The sequence below is a fragment of the Clarias gariepinus genome, chromosome 17 (genome assembly GCF_024256425.1).
Source record: "Clarias gariepinus isolate MV-2021 ecotype Netherlands chromosome 17, CGAR_prim_01v2, whole genome shotgun sequence".
Taxonomy (NCBI): Eukaryota; Metazoa; Chordata; class Actinopteri; order Siluriformes; family Clariidae; genus Clarias; species Clarias gariepinus.
The window spans coordinates 29,528,651-29,551,451 of record NC_071116.1 but is presented as its reverse complement, the minus strand read 5'-3'; the positions used below and the strand labels follow the sequence as shown (position 1 = coordinate 29,551,451).

The window sequence follows — 22,801 nt, the reverse complement described above, 5'->3', positions numbered from 1 at the left end:
TAAGATAATCTTTATTATTTAGCCTTATGTAGATACAATAGGGTATCACTAAAGCATCAACTTGTATATTAAATCCTACACCGACACATTTTCTTAAACAGATAGTACCAGCAATAACAGAACTCACTCAGGTAAAGACGTGACACAAAAACTAGTATTTAACCGAATCAAAGTGTATTATACAAAATAAACCAACAAACAAACAAACAAGGTGCACCAAAACTAATGTATACAAAATATATACAAATATAAACAGTGGATGAGGTGTTTGCAGGTGTGTGTATGCATGAAAGTCCAAAGTCAGTGTTATTGCAGTGTGTGTAAGGGTGTACAGGAGAGATGGCTCGGCCTCACCGGTAAAAATGTTGAATTCCGGGAGCACGAGAAACGAAACGAGAGGTGAATTGTAAGTGTCCAATGAGATTAATCCGACCAGGGAAAAGTAATCCGTTGGATTCAACAAACAAACTCTCTCTCTTAAACAAACAGCAGCGTTGCGTATCTTCATCTCTCCGTCCTGACTTGCTTAACCCCCTGTAGACTCGAACACTGTCATGGGACATCTAAAAGCATATCAGGGGCATTTCTTTGTGCAGGTGAGCAGCATTAGCTCCTTAATTAGTAGCCCGCTATTTGAAAAGCCCTTTTATGTGGCCGCGCTACAACCCCCTATTGGCCTCTGATCATGGTTGTGTAACCATGCTTGTATTACTCGACCTCAGTGCAGCTTTTGACACCATTGATCACGTAGTAATGTAGTAGGAATTAAGGGTACAGCCCTCTCCTGGCTCAGATCCTACTTGACCGATCGTTATCAGTATGTAGACTTAAATGGTGATTATTCTGCATGTTCTCTAATGGAGTTTGGTGTTCCACAGGGTTCAGTTTTAGGCCAACTGCTTTTTTCCCTATGCTTCCTCAAGGCAACATAATCCGTAAACATGGTATTAGTTTATTGTTATGCTGACGATACACAATTATATGTCTCAGCAAAACCGGATGAGAAAAATCAGTGTACTAAAGTTGAGCAATGTGTGCAGGACATAAGAGATTGGATGCTAATTAACTTCCTTCTGCCTAATCCTGATAAGATAGAAGTTCTAGTCATAGGACCGCATATAGCATGAAGTAAGATTTTAGATCACACTGTAACTTTAGATGGCCTTTCTGTTCCATCAAGTGCAACAGTAAAAGACCTCAGTGTGATTATAGATACCAGCCTTTCATTTGAAGCTCATGTAGATAATATTACCAGGATGGCATTCTTTCACCTCAAAAATATTGATAAGATAAAAAATATTTTGTAGCTAAACGACGCAGAAAAACTAGTTCATGCTTTAATCACCTCTAAGTTGGACTATTGTAATGCCTTACTGTCTGGTTGTTCAACTAGATGCATAAACAAGCTTCAGCTAGTCCAGAATGCAGCAGCGAGAGTCCTCACTAGAACCAGAAAGAGGTACATCACACCTATCTTATCTTTATTCCATTGGCTTCCCAGTAAAATTTTAAATTGATTTTAAAATACTACTCTTGACATATAAAGCATTAAATGGTCTCGCGCCGCAGTATCTGCGCAGTATCCGCCACGCCTACTTCGATCAAAGGATGCAGGCTGTTTGTCAGTACCGCGTATTATAAAAACTACAACTGGGGGCGGAACTTTTTCTTAGAAAGCCACAAAATCATGAAATAGTCTTCCAAATAATGTTCAGGACTCAGACACAGTCTCAGTGTTTAGGTCCAGGCTAAAAACCTATTTATTTAATCAAGCATTTTTGTAAATAGATTTGTCTTAAGTAAAGGAGCAGATCTGGGGGACTCATGGATGTAGAGTATTAGGTGAATTTGTATGTTTAGATGCCGTTTTCCTCACTCTCATTGATCACGCAGGTTTGTTGATGGTGAGGTGATTGTTTGCTTTACATCTCAGGGAGCCCTCATGTCTGTGTTTTCTTCTGGCTCTTCCTTTTAGTTACAGTGACTTACAAAAGTATTCGGCCCCCGTGAACTTTTCCACATTTTGTCACATTACAGCCACAAACATGAATTAATTTCATTGGAATTCCATGTGAAAAACCAATACAAAGTGGTGTACACTTGAGAAGTGGAACGAAAATCATACATGATTCCAAACATTTTTTACAAATAAATAACTGCAAAGCAGGGTGTGCGTAATTATTTAGCCCCCTTTGGTCTGAGTGCAGTCAGTTGCCCATAGACATTGCCTGATGAGGGCTAATGACTTGTAATCTAATGTCAGTACAAATAGAGCTGCTCTGTGACGGCCTCAGAGGTTGTCTAAAGCCCTATTCGGATGGGACTAGTTTTCCAAACGATGTTTGAATTTGAATTTTTTTTAGATTTCATGTACGCATTCGGGCGGGACTAACATCTCCGTGTTTATTACGGAGGTAGGAGTGTCTGTGTTTTACATGTGGGTGTTGCACAAGACATTATTGGCGCGCAAACTTGAATACCGTCATGCTAGAGATAGTATGGTAGTTCACATTGACCAAAACACAAAAGAAAACCCGTTTTGAAAAAACATTTTTGGCAATCAAACACATTCGCATTCGGACGGGATTAGATTTCTCAGAGGACCGTCCAGTTTGCTGAAAAACAGAAGGGAATTTGCTCTGGAATTTTTACAGGGGTCGTGTAAGAAAAAGACAGACATGGCAGATTCAGACGGGATTAAAAATCGTAAAGTACGTCTGTGAAACAGAAATTTCTCTAACGACCCCCTGTAAAACTAGTCCCGTCCGAATTGGGCTTAAGAGAATATTGGGAGCAACAACACCATAAAGTCCAAAGAACACACCAGACAGGTCAGGGATAAAGTTATTGAGAAATTTAAGGCAGGCTTAGGCTACAAAAAGATTTCCAAAGCCTTGAACATCTCACGGAGCACTGCTCAAGCGATCATTCAGAAATGGAAGGAGTATGGCACAACCTTAAACCTACCAAGACAAGGCCGTCCACCTAAACTCACAGGCCGAACAAGGAGAGCGCTAATCAGAAATGCAGCCAAGAGACCCATGGCGCCTCTGGACGAGCTGCAGAAATCTACAGCTCAGGTGGGGGAATCTGTCCATAAACTATTAGTTGTGCACAGCACAAAGCTGGCCTTTATGGAAGAGTGGCAAGAAGAAAGTCAACGTTAACAGAAAACCATAAGAAGTCCCATTTGCAGTTTGGCACAAGACATGTGGGGGACACAGCAAATATGTGGAAGAAAGTGCACTTGTCAGATGAGACCAAAATGGAACTTTTTGGCCAAAATGCAAAACGCTATGTGTGGCGGAAAACTAACACTGCACATCACTCTGAACACACCATCCCCACTGTCAAATATGGTGGTGGCAGCATCATGCTCTGGGGGCGCTTCTCTTCAGCAGGGACAGGGAAGCTGGTCATAGTTGATGGGAAGATGGATGGAGCCAAATACAGGGCAATCTCGGAAGAAAACCTCTTGGAGTCTGCAAAAGACTTGAGACTGGGGCGGAGGTTCACCTTCCAGCAGGACAACGACCCTAAACATAAAGCCAAGGCAACAATGGAATAGTTTAAAACAAAACATATCCATGTGTTAGAATGGCCCAGTTAAAGTCCAGATCTAAATCCAATCGAGAATCTGTGGCAAGATCTGAAAACTGCTGTTCACAAACGCTGTCCGTCTAATCTGACTGAGCTGGAGCTGTTTTGCAAAGAAGAATGAGCAAGGATTTCAGTCTCTAGATGTGCAAAGCTGTTAGAGACATTATTGCAAAAAGGTGGTTCTACAATGTATTGACTCAGGGGGCTGAATAATTACGCACACCCCACTTTTCAGTTATTTATTTGTAAAAATGTTTGGAATCATGTATGATTTTCGCTTCACTTCTCACATGTACAACACTTTGTATTGGTCTTTCACGTGGAATTCCAATGAAATTGATTCAGGTTTGTGGCTGTAATGTGACAATATGTGGCAAAGTCCAAGGGGGCCGAATACTTTTGCAAGCCACTGTATGATGTTATAGTTAGTCCTGCCGGAGTCTCTACTTGCACTCTACACTAAATATACATTCACATTATAAATTATATGACTGTGATCAGACCTAACTGTTATCTCTCCTCTTCTGCTCTCCCCTCTCTTGTTCTCTCTCTCCTGCTCTTTCTCTCCTCCTGTCTCCCCCTCTCTCTCTTTCTCTCTCTCTGTCGAGCTACACATGTCGTTCCTGAGCCGCCAGTGATCCAGACTTCCTCTGCCCTCCGGACCTGTCTGACCCATCCTGGTGCCCCGCTTCTGATTGGAGATCTCGTCACATGGATGCCCTGTGTGTATCTGACCATTTTGATTCACACACACTCACATTCCATACAAACTTAAATAATTCTTTTGATTGTGTTAAGCTGCTTTGCGACAATGACAATTGTTAAAAGCGCTATACAAATACATCTGAATTTAACTGAATAGTGTTTACATAACAAAACAAAAAAATAAAAATCGCAAAATTATTCAGAAATAAGAAAACAAAAATAAGTGAAGTTTATAGCAGCCAGAAGTCATGACACTCCCATCTTAAAGATATCTGTACCAGAAAAATACCAAAAATAAATAGATTAAATGGATTCACCCCCCCAAAAAAAATTCTAACCTACAAGCTCCATCTTCAAATTTCTGAATGAATGCTATCTAAAAGTCTGTCCGAAGTCAATTTAATTACCCGACAGTCGTGACATGGACAATAATAATCAACTAATAATCAGAACAACAGTCCAACCAGAATAAAACTGCATCATGTAACCACCTGAGTGGGAAAAATGTGACCCAACCCTGTCTGACCAAAATGAGAGGGGATGTAAACTTTTAATAACCCGTTCGTTAAGTAAATATTAGATCTGAGGAGGGCGTGGCATGGCTGTGATTGGGTGTGGCTGAGTGAAAGGGGGTGGACCAAAATGAAAAAAAAAAAGACCCAATGATGTAATTCTGTTGGGAGATCATATTAAAGGAACACTGGGTCACTGCTGCTTCATTTCTACTGCATTTACTGCTAAACTTTAGGTCTTTAAGATTTTTTAAATTATTTTTGTCAAAATAGTTTTACCATAACATTTAAATGGAAGATTTAAGCTTTTATTACATAGTGTAAAACTAAGGATGCAAATTTTACAAGGAACAAAACGTTAAAACGAGCTAAATTTTTCTTCTCAAACTGTAACTATTATTAAAAGAAAAGAAAAAAAGCCCATCTCTTGTCAAGTTAAAACTTTGTGAAGTTTTTAGCACACGGCGGGACAGCGCAGCCGTATTAAACCTGGTGAACTCTTAATTGAGCCGTCTGGAGGTCCCCTGGGTGCCCAGAGCGTACAGTGAGCGAGCTGAATTATTACGAGATCAATAAAGAAAAAAAATCCATGCGGCTCTGAATGATGGCGGTAAACACCACAGGGGAGGGAGGTGAATTATTAAGAGGCGCCTTAAGATGCAAATCAAATAGTCGCGTCTCGCGTCCTCTATCCGTCACCAGCGTCACAATAAACCCAGTGACCTTCCAACAGCTGAGAGCGAGCGCGAGAGAGAGAGAAAAGAAAAAAGGGAAAAAATTAATTTATTAACAAATAAGGACTTCTGAAAGCGTGTCAGATCGTCTGTTTGTCGTGTCGAACGCGCTGTGTTGAGACTGTTAGTGCTAGAACCATAAAGAACCATAAACCAAAGTGTTTGAACAGAGTTAAATGCACCTGCGAGGGAATTCTCTTTACACTGAAATCATAAGTACACTGTAGCATTTTATTGCTAATGCCTAGCCAGTTCAAAGGTGATTTAAATGTGATGTCATGGAGATCAAGAACAGTTTGCCTCAGGATGTTTTAGCGCGCTCTGGTAAAAACATCACCAAAGTGAAGCGGAGGTATCAAGAACACATTTTATTGCCCCGACACCAGAGGTGGAAAGTAACGAATTACATTTACTCACGTTAATGTAAATGAGTAGTTTTTTTTTTTGTGTGTATTTCTACTTTTTAAAGAAATTTTTTAAATCTGTAATTTTACTTTTACTAAAGTATGTTTTGTTTAAAGTATTTTAATTCGCTACATTTGAAATCATATTCGCTATTAAGTAAAACAAATGAATGAAAATGATAAAATAATAAAAATATTATGCTTTGTATAAATTCTTTGTTGCGCTCGCGTGTGTATCATGTCCTGGTCGCGCGCCGCTCCAGACTCCACTCCAGGTTTTCTGACTGTCCCCACATCGGCAACTACCTGACCTTCCACACGGTCGCTTCCACCCTGAGAGTGACGTCATCGACTAGCGCGACCATATATAAACCGGAGAGAGACGCGGGAAAGAGGAAAGAGATTGTGATTTTGGCTTTTTGATATTTGGTTGTGTATTCTGGTTTTGACTTTTTGCCTCCTATTGACTTTGATTATTGCTTTGTCCCTTTGGTTTGGTTGGTCTTTGTATATATTTGCACTCACTAGTAGTAGGGGCGTGGCTGCCATTTATTTTGGGAAGAGGGAATTTATTCACTGTTTTTGGTTTAGGGAGTCCGGGAAGGTACCTGTATTTTTGTAAGTGTTGTTTTTTTGTTTTTTTTTCTTTTGCAGATCATCTAGTTACTAAATATAAATACCATTTTGTTTATTATTTTTGGCCTGGGTTCACCCTGAATCTGATCCTCCTTCTCCTGTTGTGTGTGTGTGTGTGTGTATTTCCTTTTGTATAAACAAACCTCATTATTTCATCAGTTAATAATTGGATCTAGTTCTTTCTGCCATATACCACCATTTCCATACAGTTTAAAATAGAACCCTAAACCATTATTTTGCTGTATGGCCCAACCCTAGACTGGGACGTACAGTAACACCATATTTAAGTGACCACTTTGATTTTCAAGCACAAGAAAGGCAACAGCCTTATTATGCAAATTTGTTCCTTCAGTTAAAAACAATAGTTTGAGATTTATATCTGTTCATCTTTTTTGAACTACGCTAGAATGCCTCATCCCACCCCCGCTGTAAAAAAAAAAAAAAGGAACTCGGTAACTTTTACTCTAAGTAAATCTTTGATGAGTTACTTTTTACTTTTACTTGAGTAGATTTTTATAATGGTAACTTTACTTGTACTTCAGTAAAATTTCACTGAAGTAACAGTACTGCCCGACAGCAAACGCGTTTCTTTCAAGTTAAGCTATAGCTTGACCCCTGACACTGGAGACTCCTTCCATAAACAGAACACAGGTATCGTCTTATGGTAACAAGTCCTTATGAATGAGCTGTTACTATAGAAACAATAATGTAGTAAATTAACTTTAATTGACACGTCCTGACCCAACAAAAGGGAGAATTCCAAATCACTACAGGAACCAAAGCAGGAAATAACAAGGACTTGGTGAATCTGTGTGTGTGTGTGTGTGTCTTACCTTACAGATCTTGTACAGCGAGTCCTGACCGTCGCCTCCCGTGTCCTTAAAGTAGTCGTGTGCTGGGAAGGTGCGGTTAATGTCTCGAGTGATGGCACTGTCCTGAGGTGATTCCTACGTACAAACACACACACAAAAATTACATTATTATTCTTAAGAAAGGAACTCAAATAAATCCACAGTTTCCTTCAGAGCTCTCAGCACATCTGAAGTGAGACTCACATTTGTGAGGAACCTTAGGGAGCTGGACATCACTGGGACACAATTGCGTGTGTGTGTGTGTGTGTGTGTGTGTGTGTGTGAGAGAGAATCATGTTTGAGTGTCAGGGATCAAGAGCTATGAAACGAAGTAAGAGCTTTAGAAAAATTTATTGTGTGTGTGTGTCTGCATGTTTGCTAATCTCTAAAGACTCTCTCTCTCTCTCCCCAGACTGTATACGGTGGCACTGCTCAGCTGAAGAAACAGACTCCGTCAGTCCAAACAAAACGTCTTTTTTTAGCGCACACACACGCACACGACAGCTGTTTGGTAAAGTGAGTGGACCTAAATAAATAAATAAATAAACTGTGTTGTGGATTTAGAAAAAAAAATTCTTTCTTCTTCTCTGATCTTTCTTTTTTTTCTGTTGATGCTTCGTCACTTCATATTAATACACTCACACACAAATCTGGGGAAAATTTCTCAGGCTTTTTTCTTGAAAAAAAAATTATTTGAGTTCAGAGCAAGCTTAAGTTAAACAAGGAATTGATTGTCCATTAATTAAGATGGAACTAGGAAATTTTTTAAAAGGCTTCAGTTTTCTCAGGAGCATAAAGACTGGAGTGATGGAGAAAGGTCATGTGATCTGATGCGAGTCCAGATCGAGCCTATTCCCGAGTAACGGGTGTGTCAGGGGAAGGAGGGAATCATTTCCACAGATGAACTGGACACCGCAGTGTGTGCTGTAATCAAAGCTAAAGTCGACTAAAGGAACTCTTAGGATGTGATTTTTTTCCTACAGCATGAAGACAGGAATGTTCAGATACGAATGTGTACACGCTTTAGGAAAAGAAAAATGGCATGATGTATATTATATTAATATGTTATAAATAATATTATCATACTGTATATCAATATTTAACATATTACATTACATATTATTATATATAAAAAATATTGTATTTAAATATTTCTACAAGTTTATATTTTACTGAAGTGTGAATATATATTTTTTGTCTCACTCTGTGCGAGTCAATCTAAAACAGTATTGAAGATATCTCAGCTGTGCTGATATTCAGCACAACCTCATGTGTGACATCGCTTTTATACAACAGTTCCACAAACGGCATTTATTATCAACAGATTATGATATAACCAGTTATTTTACTCCGTCCACACACATCCTCTCGCACCTGGCAGAGCTGGCGAGCGACAGTTAGTGTAATTACCAGGAGGTGAAAGCAGCTTTAAACTCTAAGTGGTACTCTGTTTTCAAAGGGTGATGAGTATAAACCATGGTGGTGGACAGTTCTGAGAAACTCACCAGGTTTACTTCACATTTCCCTTTATTACACTTTAGAATATCAGCTCCGATAACTTCCAGGTTCTGGGATCGAATCCCGAAATAGCATTAAATGGAAATCTAGTGCACCACGTAGGGTTTACAATCAAAGGGTGAATTAAAGTAAAGGTCATTCTTACTGCGTGACCTGTTCTTGTTTACTTATATTACTATTTACTTTGTGGTTCAAGATTTATACAAAAACTACAGGGTCACATGACCACCCACACTCCCAGGAACATTTGTGTCACGTGACGCAGCTTTAGGTCACAACAAATGTGATTAAAATCTAGTGACCTCCAGGAAAGATTAAACACAAGTAATTTATAGACAATAAAGAAAGCTGAAGAAAATGGGAGGAGAGAAGGAGATCAAATCAAACAGATTTAGAGAACGTCAGTAAGAGAGGGGTTGTGGAACATAACCTGAAGTCATTATACGATCACACGGCTCGTCCTCGTCACTTGTGATCTCTGATCAAAGCATTCAGTAACGCAATTTACACGTTTTTAACACGTGGGCAGGTTTAATGGGTTTTTCTTAAAGAGCGGATATGTTACTGAGAAAAAAAATGACAGACAGGTTATCCTTCGCCTCACCTGAGCTCGTCTGAGGCGTCTAGCTTGAGCACAGAGACATGACAGAATGAGGAACAGTGTATAACGTCATCAAAGACTGAATTTGAAAGGAGAAAGAAAAGAAGTTGTGTGGTCATTTTAACCAAAAAAACAATAACTGTCGACAAACTGCTGTGGAATAAAAGAAATAAAACATGCCATGTTGTGCTGTAATGGGAAAATAATCATCGATGTTGTTGATCTTCAAACGATTCATATCTAAGATTTTCAACCTCTGTGTTAGATAAATAAAATTCAAAATTAAAGTCCTAATAGAATTCATTCTGAGAGTTTTAAAACACACACACACACACAGGAGGCTTAGGTGCAGTACACACTCTAACTGTCAGAGTGATTTAAGTGAGCCTCAGCAAGGTGACTCTCACCCCACCGGCTCCATCTCCATCGCCTCAAACCTCTACTCGCTCCCTTTTGAGCAAGTGCACTCGGACTCGGCCATGTCCAGGAGACTTTAAACCCTGACTAATCAGCCATAACATTAAAACCTCTATGGATCAGACGTGTTTCTCCCAGCATGCTCTATCGGAATGAGGTCCTGAACAGTGCGCGTGTGTGTGTGTGTGTGTGTGTGTGTCAGGGCGCGTTATCCTGCTGAAAGAGGACCCTGCCATAGTGCATCTCTTCCCCAGGTAACTGACACACACATACACAGCCATCCCCATATTGAGACCAGACCAGACCAGACCTCTTTCTTCCATCGCCCCATGGTCCAGTTCTGATGCTCACGAGCCTATTGTGGGTCAACATGGGCACCCTGACCGCTCTGCAGCTACGCAGCCCTGTACGCAACAAACCGCTCTGCGCGGTGTGTTCTAAGACCTGTCCACCAGAACCTGTGTTCACAGTGTGCACTACAGTAGCTCTCCTATTGTATCGGACTACACGGGCCTGCCTCCACTCCTCATCGGTGACACCGACGCTGGTTCAACGGTTCTATCTCCTAGGTAGTTCCTGACCACTACAGACCGGGAACACCTCACAAGACCTGCTGTTTTGTAGACACTCAGTTGTCTTGACGTCAATCCTAGAAGTGCTCCTTGATGAAATCACTCACTTTTCTCCGTCCTTTACCACTGAAGCTAAGAGCTCAGAGTTTTATTCCTGGCTGATACCGACAGCGCTGCTCAGAGTGTGAAGTGTTTGATAAATACACAGCAGCCATCACAAAGTTTAACGGTTTCTTCTAGATCATTCTGACTATGTCTGTTCTTGTCCTGCCTGTTTTTATTTATTAATCGGATACTGTTAAAAAAAAATAAATGTAGCATGGATACACCTGCTGTTTGCTTCCTTAAATAGAAAAAGGTTTAATATTAGGGTTTAAATTTCTGGAGTTAGGATAAGATCTGGTGATGAAGCAATAGGAGTGAGGGGGCGGAGCTACGGTTATGTCTCTGACCTTCTATTGTAAGATATTATAATATTGTCCTGGAATATCTACGCAAACAGATACTGAACACAACCATCACACCATCTTTTCTAGTTTCAGTTTCCAAAATACCTAGAAAAGAAAATACAGTGACAGGATTAAAGCTTTTAAATTCTGTTGGTTTATTTTTTTAAGCATGCATGTTATTTTTACGTATTTACTCAACTTAGCATGACTGCTATCCTGATATCATGAATCTGTGATACTTTATCACACTGTGCCATGTTTAGACCTGAACAGGTGACCGACGCAGACGGGACTCCATCACACACAGGCTTTAAACTCGCCTACAGCAAGAAACACCTCATAAATATAGATACAGATAGAAAGACCTACACACACACACACACACACACACACACACAGGAAGACAGGGAATCTCCATCTTGCTCTCTTCAGCATGCTGTCACTGTGTAGATGATTTATTTATCTCCTGTAAATGCGAGTTCTGTCTCTTAAAAGGAAGAACACACACACACACACACTCCGTCCGTTGTGTTTCTAACACACACACACAAAAAAAATGTCCAAAGCATCTGTCCTATATCGTGTCATTTATATTCATTCCCGTCAATATTTCTAGCATGTTTCCAAAATCATGTTGCTAGTTTTGCATTTATCCCTCCTATTTCAGCATACATGATTGGTTTTACACATCAACCGTGTGTGTGTGTGTGTGTGTGTGCTGCAAACAAACTCATTCCCCTTGCCCAGAGCGCTACCGGTGGATTCTAGTCTCACCGAGTGTAGCCCCCGTTTTCAGAGATTAATTATCCTCGCCTCTCCATTATTGATGATGTGTTTATGTGGAAGAGAAGAGATGCTAAATAATGCATCTGCGGCCCGCAGCGCTCGGCTGACTCGCCTCAGCACCGCTCTACACGCCGAATGCAGACGAAACATATTAATGCTTATTAAAGAGCTGAGAATGTGGTGGAGCGAGGGGCATTTAGAACTCGCTCTGTCTCTGTGTCTCTCTCTGGCATTCACGATGATCGTAAAGACGGTGAGGTTCAGTAAACTGTGCGGAGGAGCTGAGCTCCTGACCAGAGGAGCATTAATCTGACTTTATGAGAAACCCTGCTATCTTTTACAACCACTTAATTCTGTTAATGCTTTCAGAAAATACAGGCTTGACAGGAAAGAGACGAGGTGCGACTCCGAGAGGTCTCGGGATCCTAAAACCCTGATTGGAACTTTTAAAAACAGCGATTACTTTGTGTGTGTGTGTGTGGGTGGGTGGCCTGAGATGATCATGTAACAATATAATAAGGTTAGTGTGCTAAAACCAGCACACTAGACTTATAAAAAAATAAGCTAAAAAAAAAGGAAGAAAAAAAGTTAGCTAAATGCTATATAATAACAAATTATAAGCTAGGTTTCCTCGTTTAGATTGCTTTAAAAAGTGCACAATTAAATCTGCACATTTAAACCACAAATTGGGCAGAAAAACAATGATGTCCATATTTTATTAGCAAACAGAAAGAAAAAACTGTCAGCGTGCAAATATTTTTACAGTTTGATTTAATGCCACTTTCTGAAGAGGGCTTTTTTTTTAAATGTATTTATTAAGATGAACATTGATGTTTAAGAATGTTTTAGATATTTACTGATACCTTTCAGGCCACGTCGTAAAAAGGGATGGTAACGGTTTACTGTCACTACAAATTTGTTTTGCATAAGATTTCTCAGTAGCTCACATATCTATTAACTCTTACACCACCAGAGGGAGCACTCGCAGCTCAGATGATAAACTGTACTAGACATTGTACTTTTGTCCGGCTGTTTGAGTGATAAAGACATGAGAAAAGTTATTTTATTAACTTTTTGATTTTAACCATTTAGGTTTTATTCATTTGGCTAAAATAACTGTCATCTTCGGATTCTGCTGTGAAACTGTTAAAATAAAACAAGACAATTACTAGTTATTTATCGTTAACATATTCAACATACAGTTACTTCATTCGGGTGTAGCTAGAGCCGTTTTAACACTTAAACAAAATCTGCAATCTGACGGTTATTTATTTGTTCCGATTGTAATTACACCTCGATGAGATTAACAAAGTGACTCTGACTTAAACTTCAGCTCGGCCTTATACAAGACAGAAACACCCATTCCCTGATCATTTTGTAATTTTTTTTTTTAAACATAACTAAAGATTTTGATCCTTTATTATCGTTTCAGCAATCTTTTAATTCGCCATGGTAGGAGATTTGGTAATGTGATAAATTAAAAGGGGGACAACAAAGAAAAATAAACAAAAAAATAAATAATAAACACCCAGTGCCACTAAGACGATGCTATCTTGTTAGCAGCACCCAGCCCGGCCTTCACTAACGACTCGACGGTCTATTTCTGGAGAATGAGCGTTAGCATTAATGGGGCAGCTATTCGCTGAGAATATCTCGCTCGCCCACCCAAAAAAAATTCTTCCAGGGCGGAAGACTGAAACCGAAGGCAAGTCCAAACAGAATGCCAGGAAGAAATGAACAAACAAAGCATTAATGGAGCGAGCGGAGCAGCAGGATACTTCTTACACTATTATTAGACTCTCTCAAGGGTTCCCAGGAACACCCCTCCTCCTTCTTACCCCTCGACCCTCACCACCCCAACATGCCAAGTCGTAAAATAAATAAATAGGTAAAATAAAATAAATACAAAAAACAGAAACCTACCGCAAAGCAAACCTCTTCTTACACTTCTGGTGTTTTAATTAGTTTTCTAACATGAAACAAGAGGAGTAAAGACATAAACACCACCGTGTGTGTGGTGCTGCTACAGGAAATTAATCAACACAATGGCGGTGTCCTCAGGTTTCTGAAGCTTATTTCACCGTCATCTTATATTATAACGTTATTAATTTATTTAAGTTTCACCCCGGAGGTTCTTTTCCAGTAACATCACATTACACCACTGAGTGTTTTTCATTCCTCCTGAGATTCTCCGACGATTACAAATTTTATTAACAAAAGAACAAGTCGTACTTTTCACAGCGCTTAGAGACCAAGTCAGAGCCGCGTGAAGTCCGCCTCCGAGCCACGCGGCGCTGCCTCTAAAATAAACACACGGCTTTTACCGAACTCCTGAAAACGTCATGCACAACAAAACGTGCCGCAAATAAACAAACAAACAAAAGAAATGGATAAACAAAAAATAAATAAACACAGGGTGATGGAAACGTCAATAAAGACATGGATGAATAAATAAATAAAAAAGTGAATAGATGGCTGAGCAGGCAGAGACAAAAACAAATAAATGAAAGAATAAACAAATGAAGTAATGAATAAACAGATGGCTGATCAAATAAATGAATAAATAAATGAAGGAAAAGAATAGTGATTAAAATGAATAATGGATGGACAAAAATAAATAAATGAATAAAAAAAATCAAATAAACAGATAAGATGGATAATTAAACAAATAAACCAACAAACAATGAAGAGCAAAAAGACAAACTTAAAATGTATCAATGACTGAAAAGGATAAACAAATAATTATATAACTGAAGGAACAGATAGATGATCAAAAAATAAAGGATGAATAAACAGGCCGATAGATGAATGGATGGACAGATGGATAGAAAGACATGAATAAATAGATACATGAACAATAAAATAGTAAACAAATGGTGGATGGACAGAGCATACAGTTAGATGAAGTCATAAATAAACGGAAGACTGAATAAACAAGCAAAAACACGAATCAGATAGACAGATAGATAAATAGATAGATAGATAGATAGATAGCTGTCTGAACAGACAAACAAAAAAAGAGGAACTTCTTCAGAGATGAATTAATAAATCACTACGTAATCAAACAGAGGAACAAACAGACAAATAATAAAATAAATTATTAAGCAACTAAACAGACAGATAGAGAGATAGACAAATGAATAAAACAAAATAATTAAATAAGAACAGTAATTGAGTAAACAAATGTATAAATAAATAGATGTGCAGACAGATACAGAGATGAACGGAAAGTTAGTGTTCAGTGTCCAGCAGGAACTCTCACTTTTCCAAATTAATAAAAGTATAAAATTGTTTGCTTTGGCTTTTTGCGCGACACTGCAGTGTGTGTGTGTGTGTGTGTGTGTGTGTGTGTGTGTGTGTGTGTTCGTTGTGTTAACGTGGGTGTGTCTGATGGATGGAGGATGGAGGGAGGCGTCCGTGGGAAACGCTGAACCGATTGTTCTTCCTGACCGACAACAATGGGCAAAAATGGCCTTCTGTTATTCTTTGGCTGAGCTGATTATAAAACCTGGGACTGGACTGATGAAAGATCGAGAAAGAGAGAGAGAGAGAGAGAGAGAGTAAAAGTAAAGTAGATTAAGCAATAGAAAAGAAGAGGAATAAAGAAAATAAGACTAATGTAAGAGAACAAATAAGAGAATGGTGAGAGAAAAAGAGGTAAATTTAGGGAAATAGGGAAAGGAAGAAGGTAAAGAAGAAAGAACTAAATGAGAGGTAGATAAGAAAAGTGAAAAGAAAGTAGAGAAAAATGAGCAAGAGACAGGTGTGAGGGGAGGAGAAGAAAGACTGAGAAATGGCAGATATAGAGAAGAAAGAACAGAATGTAAGAGAAGAGAGAGAGAAAAGAGAGCAGAGAGGAAAGGAGGAGAGAACATAAGAAAGAGAAAGAAGGATGGAGTTAAAAATGAGGAGAGAGAGAGAGAGACAGACGAGAGGAGATTTGGTATTCCCTCAACAACTCCAACTGTCTGAGTGAGTGAAGAGGAGAGAGAGAGAGAGAGAGAGAGAGAGAGAGAGAGAGTGGGATGATTCTTCCACCTCTCTTGTGCAATCAATCAGTGTTTGGAGGAGAGCTGGAGGAGACGACACACAGTTAATGGAGTGAGAATGTTCCGGGACGCCAGCGAGCCTCAGTGCCTTTTTACACTCAGCACTTTACCGCCATTAAACACGCCATGACACTGCAGATCACAAAACCAGTTAAATAACGACACTGCGTCATGGATAACACACACACAAAACACACACACACACAAAACACAACACAACACAGGTGTCAGGATCACATTTATTTCCTCAGTGCAGATATACCAGAGTATAAATCTCATCAACAATTATGCTAAAACATACATACATGACATCATTACAAAATAAAAACAAAAGGTACAGTAGAGCAGCTAACACACACCCGACTACACACTGTGAGTGTGTGTGTGTTATAACGTAATTTTTTGTATGGGGGGGGGGGGGACTACAGGAGGAATACACTTTTAGGAAAGGACTGATCGGATGGTACTCTAAGCACTTCACATCAGATGTAAAGATAAAGAATGTGTGTTTTTATTGCAGGGGAAACACACACACACACACACAGCTCCAGACCGAGCCTAAGCGAAGTCCCACGTCCTAATACGGCACGGCAGCATGGGAGAGCGGGAGCCTCCCTGGAGACGACTAGCCCTTGACTTTGATTGCGAGAACAGAGTGGTTTTCCCACAGGAAAGAAAAAAAATCTTTGGCATTAGAGAGAGAACAAAAAACAAAATGGGAACTCAAGAACGCTGGCATCAAAACGTAAAAAATAAAAAAATGACATCAATGCTGAAAACTTTTGCCTAAATTCCTCCGGAGCAGACGTCTCGACACTGGATAGTCTAACATCCACTGCCTTGTCCATCAAGGGAAAAAAATGAATGAAATTTAAAATGAAATAAAAAATATATAAAACTTGGAAGGACAGCAAAAAAAAAAAAAAAAAAAAAAACGTACAGATAACAACGATGCTTCAATTTGGCATTTTGTTTAAGATAACCTATATAAAACTTATTTTTCTTATGTAACTTACTTATAACCTTGATTTGATAAAATTCATTCTGCGAGCCAATCATCATCCAGGAAGAACACATCACAAAATTAAAAAAAAGAATTTAACTGTTTCACATACAAATCTTTTGATTTATAAATAGCAGAAATGTATTATCATAACTATCATCAGCACGGTAAACTAGTATCAGTGCATCAGTGTATTAAATAGTACAAATGCTTGGTCATGACATGACATGCAAAATTCTAAATAAATTAAAGTTTCAGATGAAAAGTCCGTCTGCTAGAATTTTAACCAGTTTGCTAGTTAGAACATCAAAACTTAGCAAAATCTTAAAACGGCTACTTGTCCTGACAGAATCTTATAAAACTTGTCGCAATAAAAGTTAACCATTACAGATAAATCTCGAGTCTGTAGTAACACAACCATATTTCTACGTCATCTTCATCCTCTTCCACTTTTTTGCTTTAAACAAATTAAATCCTCAACTGCAAAAAGTTAAGAGCTATTTGTTTTAGAACTGAAATACAAACAATTGGTGTAAAATCGTTAATTTTCTCACTTTTGAACCACGTTCATATTATATTTTTATATAATTATTTAAAGTCTATACCTAGTTTCACTAATAACTTAAGATGTAATCTATTAAATCTTGAAAATTTCCTTTTTTTAGATCATATCATAAATGAGATGTTCATTTTAAAATAAAAATAAACAGATTAGCAAACATTTTGATCAGTGGAAATACTGTATGCACACAAACATTTTCAATCGTTCTCTTATTATGAAGTAACAACTCCTTTAAAACTTATATCTGTCTTTCTTTACTTTCATACTGCTAAAATTTCTTTCTATAAAGAATTTAAATATTTACCAATGAATTCAGGAAAAAATCAAGGTTTAAAGGAATTTGTATAAGGTTTAAATACAATTTTAACAAATTTAAAATTAAGTGAAATATGTGAAAAATTATTTTGAGTATGAAAAACTTTAAACGTAAAATTTTAACACGAAGTATTTTGTGAATTTGGTTGTTTAAGATATTTTCTGTTAATTTAATTCAACTTAATTCAAAACCTGAAAAGATAATATCGATATCACAATATGTATAATTTAATTTTTTTTTTTAACAATTAAAATTTTAGATTTTTAATTCAATGTCACAGTTTAGTCCTGAATCTGGTGCTGTTAAATTCTAAACTTTTGTTTTCTAAATTATTTTTACTATTTACTCATTACATTTTCATTTTTGTAGATATTACATAAAGGTACCTTTGAATTGTATAAGCATCGTAATATGACTGTAGTTTTAATGTTATGTTCCAACCAACTTTAATAATTGAAAGTTTTTCCAAGAAATGACATGACGAACAATATAAGAATTCAAAAATAATACAAAAGCCACCTGAACCTTTTCCTGAAATCAGTCCTTTTTTAAAAAGTGTATTCCAAGTACAGTTTTGACTCTGGTTTTAAAGTCTGAAATAATTAAATGAATAAAATCTGAACGAGCTCTTTGCGCCGTAGTTTGGTTGCTCGGCGTAACTAACAAACAATGACACGAAACACAAAGTCATGTGCACTTAATAATAAAGATGGTTCTGGAGTTAAGACGTTACGCTCAACTCGCTTCACTTTCACTCGAACACTACAGCTACAGTCCAAATGCATCCAAGCACATGGCTAGAAGCCACCAGATTGTAATCTGTAGTTTCAACACACAACTGGAACACGTGGAACAAATAAAGAAAGCCCTTTTTTTTTTTAACTCTGTCTATTGTATGCGATATGCGGTTCTGCCATTTTACTTCAGAACCTCCAAAGAACAGACATATTGCACAGCACCCTGCCCTAACATGGCAGTTAAGAAACAGTCTAAAACCACGTTTATAATCTTTAAAACACTCTCAACATCGACATCTCGGAGATCTTTAAGTACAAAGATAACTTCAATGTTATATCATATAGTTTATAATATTGTTAGAAAAGTAAATCTGTAATTGAATCTAAATGAACATGCAGTAAAGTCTTGAAAAAAATATTTTTTTTTTCATATCTCTGCTGGTCAAAACTGACTGCTACTCGAGAAAACTAGAGTTATCTTTGTCACAGTTCTACTGTATATAAAACATCAAGACACACACGTTCGTATAATGACAATGGTATAATAAATAGATTCTTTCCAAGCGCACGCAACCCACGATACAGGAAAAACTACTGCATACATGTTCTCAGACATAGTATTTTCATTCATTAGGTGTTTTTTTTTAATAATTAAAGAATAAAAAAAGGAAACATCTGTTAAATATTTCACTTTGGTCATCTAGAAGACAAAAGCTATCTACAATAAAACAGTACCGCTGAAGTTCTGACCAGTGTGACAACAGACCAACTTCACGCTCACAGCAGGGATATACCAACGAGACAAGACGAGACAAGACGACAAGGAGGCGGATTCCAGTGTCCTCCATTTTTCTTGGCACCTTCACGTATATAAATCGAGTTATGTACAGAAAGGGCCAGATTAATAATAAAGAGGAAATACTAATCTAAACTTGCTAAAACAGTCATGTAGCCTTTTTTCTATGTACATTTTTTTTTAAATCAATCTCTTGATTCTTTTTTTGCTTGCTTTGCTTTGTATTTGTGTGTTCTTCAACAAGGTATATTTTTGCCAAAAAAAAAAGTTCTGTTGTTACAGAGTTATAATTATTGAATTTTTTTTTTTGCTGTATAACTGTGAGACACAGCTCTCTGGCTTGTGTTATATTATGGTGTGATGATCCATAATCAACGCATTATTTATTTATTCTTTTTTTTTTTGATAAATAACACAATAAAGATAGTTAGAGTTCTCCATTTTGGAAAGTAAACCAAACATGCCAAGACAGCTGTGCTACACTAATGCTGTATGGTATAAAGAAACATTACATTAAATGACTCATTGCAAATCCAGGGATGCGATTCTGGCAAGTCAGCAGAAGTAAGGACCATCAGCTGCTCATCTTCTGAGAATGGCTTCACCTATGGTTGATTATTTATTTATTTATTATTTTTATTTATTTATTTATTTTTTTATATAAAAAACACAAAACTAGAGCAGGAATGATTCCATGAGGTCCCATGTCTTCCTATGAGAAAGTGCATCTTTGTGCAATCTGGGGTCAGGCAGAAAGGTTCGTTTGTTTGTTTGTTGATTCACTCTTAGAATTGTCCTGTGACCAGAGGCAAAAGTTGTACAATCTGAAAAACGTGTGTTGGTACAGAACCAGATAACGGAAAAGAACAAGGAAATGTGGCACATGATTAGTCTAAGGTTTGTCTTGTCCCAAAAACAAACCGGAGCACACTCTGGTTAAGATGGATGTTGAATGTTATTACATTTATATAAATGGCGCTTATTTAAGAGATCCTACGACTTGACAAATAATTTTTTTTTTTTTCCATGGATAAATACCAATAATAATAATAATAATCATAACACTTTCAGTGTCATGACATGTTTTCTTCATCCTCTGACTTTGTCATGTTTTGCATAAAGAATTTCTATTTAATGCTCCACAAAACATCTGCCTTAACTACCCCTTGGACACGAATGATCAGGGTGCCGGGTGACTCTTTTGCCTTAAGGATTTGTCATGAAGACAACCAGACTGTGGGACAAGACCTGGGAACGCCATCCAGATGCCAACACAAGCCTGTTTCCACTGAGCGAGACAAGCCGGCGACACACAATATGCAACACTCTCTCCGGTCCACACTAGGCACTACACATGACACGCTGGACGAGGAGGAGCTGTTGGCACTCCTGGGGTTTTTTTCGTGTCTCTGCGTTTTATGCAGATTAAACAAAGGCGTTTGAGGCCTTTACGGAAAGTGCTGTTCGACAAGCTGTAAATGAGGCAGTTGCAGAAGCTGTTGCTGATCGCGAGCCATGTGGTCAAAAAGGAGGCTGCGGGATGGCGGTATATTCCAGCGCTCTCTAGCAGAAAGTAGATGATGTACGGTAGCCACAGCAGGTAGAACACGCTGGTGATGCGAAATAGCACGGTGGCGTAACGCTTGTCAGGTCCGGGTGGCTCTCCGGGCTCGGTCTGCTGCGGGCAAAATCGCGCCCGCCGCTCGCTGATTTGTCGGGTGTGTTGTCGGCATATCCGGAAAATGTGTGCGTACGTGAAGCACACGGTGAGGGCTGCGGGTGCGTACAGCGCCGCTACAATGAAGGCAGTAAAGAGTGGCTGGGTGGCCCAGGACGATGAGCACCACTCAACGACATCACCGTGATACCCTGGCTTGCCCCAGCCAAAGAAAGATGGCAGGAAGATTAAACAGGAGTAGACCCAAATGAGTGCAATGCAGGCACGGAGACGGCACGGTGTCACCAAGGCCGCGTAGGACAGCGGCCGCGTAATGGCCACATAGCGGTCCACGCTAACACAAGCCAACGAGGCCATGGAGACACTCTTCAGCACACACACCATGTAACCAAACACCTTGCAAGTGAGTTCCTCGTCCAGTCCTTTAAGGTGGTGTAACAAGGACAGGGATGGGATGAGGCAGCTTACTCCCACCAGCAGGTCAGCATACGCCATTGTCTGGATGAAAGAGCTGGTGGTATGGTGGCTGAGTAGAGGCGCGCAGTGAAACACAAAGATGACAACCAAGTTACCGGCGATAATGAGCACGGTGAGAAAGAGGATGACAACGACTTCCAGCAGGCACGTGTTGAAGGTCTGAGAGTAGCTAATGTCCAGCAGGCAGAAGGTCACAGCGCTCTGGTTCAGCTCAGTTGTGTTCATCTTGTTAAAGAAGTGTATGGGCACAGGAGGATGGAGGAAGTTTTCCTCAGGGTGGGGGGCTTAACTCAGCAGATACTGCCCAGATTGCTGCTGGCCCCGGCAGACGGGATAGACGTGCCCGTGCCTGATGTCTGCCATCTCAGCATGAACATGATTCGCTCTGTTTTCCGCAGTCTACGGGAATCCTTTTATACACAGGTTTGCACAAAGTCTATATCCAGCAGTTACGATCCGATTCGTAAGCACAAAAAAGTACAAGCATTAATGTCCACCCCCTTCACCCTTAACTTCCTCTGACTGGTTCTTGCCCGTTTCAGGAGACACACAGCTGTGATGGAGCGATACAGACCGATGCCAGAGGAAATGTGGATAATAAAAAGGAAAGAGGAAGTAAAGTCCTTACCACTCTGATTAAAGGATGCCAACCTGCCCCCTTGGCACTGATTAGTCTGCTGGTGAGATCACACACGGAAAAATAGTCTAGTCAAGACCCTGCAATCCTAAACAGCATTATCCGTGTGAATTTTTCTTTTTCAAAGTAACTTTGGTCGGTCGGAGAAGAGCGGGAAATCCTCTCGGCGGCTGCGGGGCTCCCGCTCACCCGCGCTTTCTGTGTGTGTGATCGAGGATGAAAGAACAGCCAGCGGTGATTGGCATTTCAAACAGAGCGAAGGGTTCTCCTCAGAGAAGGCAGTGTCTGGAATGGTAATGAGGGACAGAGTGGTGCGGTGCAGAGAGCACAGCCAGCCTCGCTTCCTTTCCTCCCTCCCTTCCTCTTATTCTCTCTCTCTGCTTCCCTCCCGCCCTCCCTCGTTCTCTCTATAGCACTGATGTATTTGTGCTCCTTTTCTCCCTCCCTTCTAGTGTATGCTGCAGCAGCAAGAAAGCTCCTCCTACTTTCTATTTCGGCCAGTGACCAGATGCAAAAACAAAAAAAATGAGGCATCCCCTTTTCTGAGCAAGAGTGAAACATAAACTTGAATCTTCTCATATGATTCTCTTTATTTGGCAGATACATCTCTTAATTGAATGCAAAAACACTAAAATGTAAAATATTCCTTAACATGAACCTTTGTAGGAACTATAACGCACATATTTACTGTACATTCTTCATACTGCCAGGTGTTACCGGCACACACTCCTCCACGTAACACCCGTTTGTTTCAACCACCT

The 22,801-nt window shown here is 39.2% G+C and overlaps 2 protein-coding genes across 5 annotated transcripts in view; both read right to left on the bottom strand.

The window, feature by feature from the left end:
* LOC128545637 (rab GTPase-activating protein 1) overlaps positions 1-22,801 on the bottom strand; it is a 96,426-nt gene that overhangs the window by 17,564 nt on the left and 56,061 nt on the right. For all 4 annotated transcript variants that reach the window (XM_053516115.1, XM_053516116.1, XM_053516117.1 and 1 more), the window contains one exon: positions 7,425-7,538. In XM_053516115.1, coding sequence (XP_053372090.1) covers positions 7,425-7,538 — 114 coding nt within the window. The remainder of the gene's footprint in view (positions 1-7,424; positions 7,539-22,801) is intronic.
* Positions 16,062-22,395, bottom strand: LOC128545639 (probable G-protein coupled receptor 21). The gene has a single exon (XM_053516125.1). The coding sequence runs from the start codon at positions 21,626-21,628 to the stop codon at positions 20,597-20,599; it is 1,032 nt and encodes a 343-aa protein (XP_053372100.1). The 5' UTR covers positions 21,629-22,395; the 3' UTR covers positions 16,062-20,596.

Excerpts from the sequence above, each read along its gene's own strand:
- LOC128545639 (XM_053516125.1), bottom strand. The coding sequence starts at position 21,628 with ATGAACACAACTGAGCTGAACCAGAGCGCTGTGACCTTCTGCCTGCTG.